At 39.9% G+C, this 9,378-nt stretch overlaps 1 protein-coding gene across 1 annotated transcript; it reads left to right on the forward strand.

Moving 5' to 3' along the window:
* The first annotated feature begins 5,066 nt into the window (after positions 1 to 5,066).
* On the forward strand, positions 5,067 to 6,569 carry LOC103988625 (ribonucleoside-diphosphate reductase small chain). Its single transcript, XM_009407207.3, has one exon. It carries the CDS (start codon positions 5,247 to 5,249, stop codon positions 6,291 to 6,293), a length of 1,047 nt encoding a protein of 348 aa, XP_009405482.2. The 5' UTR covers positions 5,067 to 5,246; the 3' UTR covers positions 6,294 to 6,569.
* The last annotated feature ends 2,809 nt before the right edge of the window (positions 6,570 to 9,378 follow it).

The raw sequence follows: 9,378 nt of genomic DNA on the forward strand, positions 1-9,378 counted from the left end.
AGAGGCAATAGTGGTGGCGCGATTGGGAGCAACATCACCGAGTGCTAGGAGCAGCGAGGGTTCACCAAGGCTAGGAGCAGCGAGGGGGTAGTCCATTGGCTAGGAAACAGCGACGGTGGCCCTTTCTTACTCGAGTGGGACGAGGTGTGACTATCTGTTTGTTTGTTTGTTTGTTTTTTTTTTTTGAGATGATAATGGCTGTGGCGATGAAGTGATGTAAGAAATTACAACGGGAACACCGACGAACCTGGCTTTGATACCAGATGATAAGACTCTAGGGTTTTATCATAGAAAAATAGAAAGAAAAGGAATTATCACTTTGAAAGGATCAGCCTCCTTGATCACTTCGAGGGGATCGATCTCCTAGGGTTTACCAAAAGATTGTAATAATAATTTATAGATAGATTAAAAGAAATATATACATCCATATTTATAGAGTTTCACCCCCGAGCCCATTAGGACTTGGACTCCTAATAAATAAATCTCAAATAAACCCCTATTTGACTCTTACTGAACTAGACAAACTCAATAAAACATTATTCAAAGCTTAGAAAATAAAAGGGATCCTAGTGAGTTATACCTAATGAACAATGTTGCTTAGGGTCATTGCACTCTGATCTTTGATTCTTGTCGGTGTTATACCTAATGAGTTCCAAGAACTTACCGACCTCGGTGAATAGTGGGAGCACCACGGCAGAAGTGGAGATGAACAAGTAATAAGCTTCTCTCATGATGACGAGACCATCGTCGACCAGGGTGAGGATGACAGGGTGATGGGTGAGTAGGTGTGATGGACGCAGGGTGTAGCGGGCTAACTAGGTCTGGTGTGATGGTCGAGCGATGCAGGTGCGACGATCGAGCAATGCAGGAGCTGCGGCAGTTGAGTAGGTCTAGTGTGGCTGAGGCGAGTGGTGCAGGAGAGGTGGTGTTCGAGTGGTGCAAGAGAGGTGGTGTTCGAGCGGTGCATGAGCTGCAGCGGTCGAGCACATTTGGTGCAATGGAGTGAAGCGATGCAAGAGAGGTGGTGATCGAGTGGTGCAGGAGCAGTGGCAGCAAGCGATGTAGGTGTGATAGTGGCAAGTATTGCAAGTGCGACGACGGTCAAGTGGTGCAGGAGCAACAATGGTCGAATGGTGCAGGTCGATCGGGTGTAGTGGGCGAGCGATGAGAAGTAGTTCGGAAAGAGGAGAGGAAGAGAAATCGATTAGGGTAAGAAATAGATATAAAATAAATAATTAAAAAATAATAAAATTATATTTTTATCCTTTTCATTTATTTTTTTTTTCATGTCACAACACATGCGATTTTTTCCATCGACGAAGTTAACAACGTAAGAAGAATTGAGGTTAAATATTCTACCTTTGTAAGTGTATAGATCTCAATGCTACTTCATAAAGTATAAGGACCAGAATGCTAACAATAGTTAGCTATATGGGGTAATATGTAATTACACCAACCCTATCTAATTATGAATACGATTGGATTCTAATTATGGTTATCGACAAATATAAAGGAAGTTTAATTATGGTAAAATTCCTTAGAAGATGATCTTAATGGGAGGAACTCTCGTAATTACTTATTCTATATCCTCTCCTTGTCTTAAAAAGACAACATCATGTTGAATCTCAGATTTTGATGATGAAATCAATTGGTAAATTGTTTGACCGAATCTATTTGTTGAAATAAGTGTGCAAGATTAACTACGAAAGCGGTAAAGCATAAAGTAGATGATGGACCAGAGTCGAAGATTCGGATGATGTACCAGAAGTGTGTCGGGAGCTCGCCGAGAGTTCGCTTGAAGATCGCCGAGAGTTTGTCGGGAGTTCGCCGGAAGCTCGTCGGAAGATCTCTGAGAGCTCGTCGGAAGATCGCCGAGAGTTCGTTGGAAGATCACCGAGAGTCCATCGGGAGTTCGTCGAAAGCTCGCCTGAAGACTCACCAAGAAGTTCACCGAAAGAAATATCGACATATCGGATTAATTGCTTGCCTTAATCGTAGTTAGAACATTAGTTGAGTTAGGATCGGGAGGTAATCCCACTAACTCAGTCAGGGGCCAACTGGGCCCTTAACAAGGGTGAATTGGGTCGGATTGAACAACCCATTCAGCACCTGAAACCACGGTCGACGGTGGCACCGCTAGAGCTCGGTCTCCGAGCTCTGTCAGGCGGTCGTACCGCCCAATGTCAAGTGTCAGGCGGTGGTACTGCCCAATAATGGCAGTGGTATCGCCAGTACCCCGAAATCCGGGGATGTGACACTTTTTGGCTCCAATTCTGAAGCCATTGGGGCCTATAACTACTCCACCTTTTCATGCATGAAAAGACACGAAAGTGTTAACATAATTTTGAATTCCTAGGGTGTTAAATTATTGTAAAAGTGAGAAGAGTTCTCCCCTCCCTCTCTTAGCTTTGTAACCATCCAAGAAAGATGAGTAAGGCTTGTAAGAGTTATCTCCTAAACCCGACAAAAGGAGAAAGAACTATAAAAGGTGGTTGGTCTTCACCTATTAAAGGAAGACCATTAGTGGACACCGGTGATCTCGACAGAGGAGGAATCCGAAGTGGATGTAGGTCACAACGATCGAACCACTCTAAATCATTTTTTTGCAATTGCTTCACTTTCTCCTTACATGGCTTTCACTACTCTACGAGCAAACACGCAAGTCATTTTCCGAGATTGCTTTCAACGAACAAAAAATATTCAAAACCAATAATTTTTTCGCTGCACTAATTCAATCATTGAAAGATTATAGATATTCTCTTGTCTCCCCTTTGTCCATAATACATCGCTTACAATGATCATGTAAAGAATAGGAAGAGAGAAGAAGATGAGTCTGGTTCTTCTTGTAAATCAGCATCGCTATAACTTTCAGATCCGATGACAATGCACCAACATATCTAATAAAAACTTCTGAATGGTCTCTAAAAGTACATATTATAAATTAAATTTATTGTTATTTGATTTTAAGTTTTGAATACAAATGATTTTTATGATTACAATTTAAACTTTTATGTTGCATTACTATTTGAGGAGTCTTCCCCTCCAAGTTTTATGCACTTGGTTGCACTACTTCTCGATGAAAACATTAGAACTAGTTGTCATGATTCAAATATTCGGTCGATCGACATAATTTTGTTAGTTATCCAGCTAGTTAATATGGTAATATGAATTTGGGTATCATTCCCGTGGGTCGAGAGTTGAGGTCATCACCAAATGTCCAGTGTGTTGATTTCTACTTTCATCCTGAGTGGTGAATCTTCCCTTATATGAGATTCGATGCACCCGATTGACGCATGCAATATATATATATATATTGATGATGTAACATAGTATATTCTTTTATTTAAAATTTACTTGATAATATAATATAAATGTAGCATATTATATAATACTTGATAATCTCATAACTAGGCATCTTATACATAACAATTATAATGGTATGGTATGCTACCAATCACCCTAGCAAAGTCCTATGGTTAAAACTTATGATATGATTGATATTTTAATTATAGAAGATATTGGTTAGCCTGACTTGTTAAGACTTTGACTAATTATCATAAAATCTTATTTTCGTGGGCAGTCATTTCGATGGATGGACTAAGGAGAAATGAGGGTGAGAGAAGAGATATAAGCGATATCAAATGTGATGATATGTGATTTTTGAGATTCTATCACTATTTAGGAGAGTCTAAGGATAATTAAGAGAATTCCTCGTCTAGGTTATATTCCAATGGATTTCCTATTGACCAATAATTTATAATTATAATCAGAATTTAATTAGATATTTAATATTTTTAATCTTAATTTAATTGGATCATATAATTTAATAATGATTCTTAAATATCTTGTTGGTAAGGAACAGACTGAATATCTTTTTTATATTCATCACAACGTATAAAACATTGTCATATGTAATTCAACATGAAACCTATAAATTGTATAATGATATATTAACTGATGTCTTAGGAAAAGACACAAACTGAACGTTTTGAAGAGGTTTTATTCTTGCTATGTAATTTAGAGCTCTGACGCCATAGGGTGAGCTCACTAACACATCTCAAGATAGTTGTGTTTACTATGAACCCCCAATTACTTCCTTGAAAATGATAATATCACCGGAATATCTTATATAAATTAGGTAACATATTATTTTATATACTTATTAAAAATTCAACGAAAATTCACAATTCTTCCAATTACCTCTTTTTCCACGTACTTCCGGAAGAATTGAACTCATCTTCCGAAATATCATGTTTTTTGTGTTGTCAAATGGTGTCAATTTAAGTTTGCTCGTTACCATAACTTTGACTCTTATGGCGAAAAGATTATCCCTCGGATTTTACTTCTAACTCGAAGCTCTATTTAAATTCTGAGTTTGTTTGAATGGAAGCTTCTGCTCGGTGGAAAAAGAAATCAACATAAGAATCAAAATGGTGCTCAGAGAACAAACTAAATCGCACGTGGAATGGCGGCAGCAGCAGCAGCGCCGGTATATGGTCAACCCACTGTCTTTGACAGAGGTCATCCGTGCATTTCCTCTGTACTCACTCAACTACAACCTGGTTTGTTATTGGCGAGACCCGTCGGTGTGAGAAGGTGTCCATCTTTTTGACACGTCCGTGACATGTCCGCGCTCGTTTCTGCCCGTCACCAACTTGCCGTTATCCACGCGCTGAACATGGAAACCCACGAGCCACAGGTCCACGTGTATCCATCACCCCCAACCCCCTTTTCTTTTTCCTCGCACAAACAACGATGCATTTCCTGTTCCCGCGAAGCGAAAGGTTGGCCCAAATTCTCGTTACCATCGTCGTATGAAATTCCCGCCAAACCAATTCGCCTCCCGCGAACTTCTCGAAAATATTTTCTCCCACCTGTTCGCGTGTTACCCGTCACTTTTAGCTTCCTTCCTGCCCCGGAGCAGAGCCCAGCAAGGGTCCCATGATCATCTCCCGTCACACAGGTGCGATCCATAAGTCGGGTATCATTTATTTAACCCGACTCCAAAATATTCCTCCATGAACCGCCCGCGCCCCTGCGTCTTCCGCTGCCAGCATTAGCGGTGCCTCCATTCACCTCTCCTCCTTCCCCTGGAAGCCAAAAATCCCTTCAAATTTGAATCTCCCGCCACCCCCACCCCGTCTCTCTCCCTATATATTCGACGGTCTTCTCTCACATATCCAAATAAATCCCAGCCTTTCTTCTGTACCGCGTGCTTCTATCTTCGCCTTTTCGATCAACCAACCATGCCTGCGATGATGCCCCCGGCCGCTGCCGCTCAAGAAGTAATAGCGGTAGGAGTTGACGAGGGTGAGATGGAGCCGCTGTTGGCGGAGAATCCGGACCGGTTCTGCATGTTTCCCATCACCTACCCGTCAATCTGGGAGTTCTACAAAAAGGCCGTGGCCTCCTTCTGGACGGCGGAGGAGGTGGACTTGTCCCAGGATCTCTCCCACTGGCAGGATCGTCTGTCCGCCGACGAGCACCACTTCATCTCCCATGTCCTCGCCTTTTTTGCCGCCTCCGACGGCATTGTTCTCGAGAACCTGGCGGCCCGGTTCATGCGCGACGTCCAGCTTCCTGAGGCCCGCGCCTTCTACGGCTTCCAGATCGCTATCGAGAACATCCACTCTGAGATGTATTCTCTCCTCCTCGACACCTACATCAAGGACCCCGGCGAGAAGTCCCGCCTCTTCCATGCCATTGACACCGTCCCTCCTGTCGCCCGCAAGGCCGAGTGGGCGCTACGCTGGATCGAATCCTCTGTCTCATTCGCCGAGCGCCTCGTTGCCTTCGCCTGCGTCGAGGGAGTCTTCTTCTCCGGCTCCTTCTGCGCCATCTTCTGGCTCAAGAAGCGAGGCCTCATGCCGGGTCTCACCTTCTCAAACGAGCTCATCTCCCGTGACGAGGGCCTCCACTGCGACTTCGCCTGCCTCCTCTACAGTCTTCTTCGCAACAAGCTCTCCGAGTACCGTGTCCGTGAAATCGTTGCCGATGCCGTTGACATCGAACGGGAATTCGTCTGCAATGCCCTGCCGGTCGCCCTTGTCGGGATGAATGGCGACCTCATGAGTCAGTATATCGAGTTCGTGGCCGACCGCCTGCTTGGGGCGCTAGGTTACGACAAGTTGTACGGGGCGGCCAACCCCTTCGACTGGATGGAGCTCATCTCGCTGCAGGGGAAGACAAACTTCTTCGAGAAGAGGGTCGGCGACTACCAGAAGGCCTCGGTGATGTCGAGCTTGAACGGTAATGGAGCCATCCATGTGTTTAAGCTGGATGAGGATTTTTGAAGGGATTTCTCCGTTCTCCTATGATCTCTTTACCTTCGAATTTTGGTTTTTGATTTAATGCTATTTGTAGCTTGTCTTATCTTTATATGTATAAAGAATGGATATCTTAACAAGGCAACGAGAGTGACTTGTTCTACTACCAACGGGCTGCTCGAGGAAATGCCTATGAGATGTTTTTTAGTTGGTTCCTTCTGTCTGTAATATGCTCGAGGAAATGTCCCAGCCGTGTATATAGCTAAGCTGCCTTAGCCGTGTAAATTGTGTGCGTTTAGTGCATAATCGATGTCTGAAGAAATACTCGAGAGACTTATGCAAATGGCCCCTAATATAAGGGAGATCCTTCCTCTACTGTTCTACATACCTATCCTTGCCCCTTCAATATATAGTTGTCTCATTAATGTTCATTTACAAAAGTTAGTCAATAATTATTAATCGGTTAACAGATGAAGGTTTTAAAGTGAGTTAATAAAATGAAAGCTTGAACATTTATAATCTTACAATCCAACAGAACTCTTATTGATCCATGATAATCATAGGGTTCTTTTATCACTTATGAAAAGGTGAGGAAAAAATGCACGATCATTTCTATGAAAATACATAACAATTTAGCTTCTCTGATTATTGCCTCTGGTATTGATATAGATAATTTTGGTCATTAATTTGACATGATGAAATTGATATATTTTTTTTGATCTTTGAGTTTGAAAAAGGATAGAGAACCTAGAGCGATGTATTTTAGGAGTCACAATTCAATGGAAGAAAAAATTTTCTAAAGAAAAAAAACGATTTGTATCTCATCTCGATTCATTCCTTGTAAAAACAAAATGCATCAGATGCGTTCAATAAAATCTTTCCAATGGTCATTAGGAAGAAGATGATATACTTATATTCTAGATGGATTTATTATGTGTGGAGATATGTTTTACCTAGTTAGGATGCATAAAATATTTTGATACTTATATCTAGTGCATATGCATAGAGATGTTTTGCTTCACTAAGGTGTAATAAACTATTTGCTTCATTAAGAGGACAATTTAGCTATGTAAAATGCTTTCATCATATATTTTTTGGATGCTTTTATTTATCCTAGACAACTATATCACATGTTTTGGTCGTGATAGATATGATATGAGATGATATGTTCGCTGTTATGTTTTATGCACAAGTATTCTTTTTATAAACTTATGTTATTAATTTAATCACTAGTGAATGTGTAATACAATATAAATGAGTCTAGTCCTTAGTGAGTTGGGTTCAATTTCCAAGAGGATGTTTTTTTTTTCCCTTTTATGCTCAACTAAAGGCAAGCATTTTTATCTAATTTTAGTGACATTGAGCACTCCCATGCGAGACACACTTATCTCAAGGAGAGTATTAATTCAATTTTAAGGGAGGCATTCTTCGTATCTTTTACTTTTAATATCAATCGAGCAACAATCGACTTAGTCGAGTCAGATAATACAGACTTGAAGATGTAGTCCACTTGAAGACTAATTGAGGCACAACCTAGTTTAGGATGCTAACATTGATGAAGATGTATCTAATTTTGATCGTCATAAAGGACATGACCTTTTCTTTTATGATGTGAGGATATGATTGTGTCAAAAAAATAATCATTTTAAGTATGCAATCGAATTAAAAATATGATTATAAAAAAGAATATGATCATTTTGAGGATACAATCGACTTAAGGTGTAATGATTATAGATTTGAATGATAAACTTAAAATTAAAATTTAAAATATTGATTTAAATGATTCTTCGGTTTGGTAGTCAGCCAATTTAAATTTTTCGATCCCTAATTGCTATGAACTTATCTTTTGGTTTCGATTTTGTTTTTATTAAATTTGGAATCCTACAATCGGTTGATCTGCTTTTTCTTGTTCTAAATTTTGATTCTCTCCCCCATCCCTTAGATCGGGTTTGCTAGTCAATTCTCACTAATAAAAAAAGTTCTTTTAATTCGTGTTAGATGAGATGTGAAATGCCATATTTATGAGATGTGTTTTATCGTGTATAATTGATTGATTAATTAATTAAGTTTAAAATAGGATAATTGATATAGATGTTTGAACGAAATAGTGTTATGCATATCTTGAAACATGTTACTTTCTTGATATGCTAAATTTCCTTACGATTCTGGGGCATTTCAAATTTCGTGGTGACAATATCATGTTTATATTTATGAATTTACTTAATACGTGTAACTATTTATCATTTTTTATTTTGATAAATTATAAATATTTATATTTATTGATTGACATTTGACTATGTATGTGGGTTATTTAGACACATGAATAATTATATCATGCATAAAAAAAATTACATGATTATTTTTCATGATAGATACATGCTTAATGATATGATTATATTGTTGAATCTTAGATTTTGATGATAAAATTAATTAATAATGTTTATGATCTGATTTGTATTTTGAGTGACGTAGGAAGTTTCAACCGAGGAAAGACAATTAAAGTAGGAAGAATCATGTTAGGTCGGAGTGGAACATATAAGAAGATTAGACATCGAGCCGGAGGATCGATCGACAAATCGGTAGAAGACTTCGGGCCATAGGTTCAGGCATCGGGCCAAGAAGAGCGAAAATTACGCCAAAGAAATTGGAGTTGCGGAGGTCAATTGGCCGATTGGGCAATAGGCCACAAAGAAGACAATGCACTGAAGAATCAAACGAGGTATCGATGAACCAATGATATGTCGGACAATATTTAATTTAGCTTTGTAATAATTGTCTAGATCGAAGTAGGTTTTAGATGTAATTGGGTTAAAATTAAGTCAACTCAATTAGATGCTAATTGGGCTAAAGTTTGGACTGTGTTGGGCCAAGTGAAAGGCTCAAATAATGGCATAACAAGTGAAATCATCAGTGGCATAATTTCCGAGACTGTGTCAGTGGTGGTATTGCCTAGTGGTAGAGTGTTAGGCGGTGGTACAATCAGACTAGGTGGTGGTATCGCCCAGTATCAGTGCTGCAGGCGATGGTACCGCCCAGCACTAACGATGGTACTACCCAACACTAATAGTAGTACCGATAGTACCCGAAAAACTCGGGATAAGATTAGTTTTTG

Source organism: Musa acuminata, chromosome BXJ3-6 (genome assembly GCF_036884655.1).
Source record: "Musa acuminata AAA Group cultivar baxijiao chromosome BXJ3-6, Cavendish_Baxijiao_AAA, whole genome shotgun sequence".
Lineage (NCBI taxonomy): Eukaryota > Viridiplantae > Streptophyta > Magnoliopsida > Zingiberales > Musaceae > Musa > Musa acuminata.

Coding starts and splice junctions, on each gene's coding strand:
- LOC103988625 (XM_009407207.3), top strand. CDS start 5,247: ATGCCTGCGATGATGCCCCCGGCCGCTGCCGCTCAAGAAGTAATAGCG.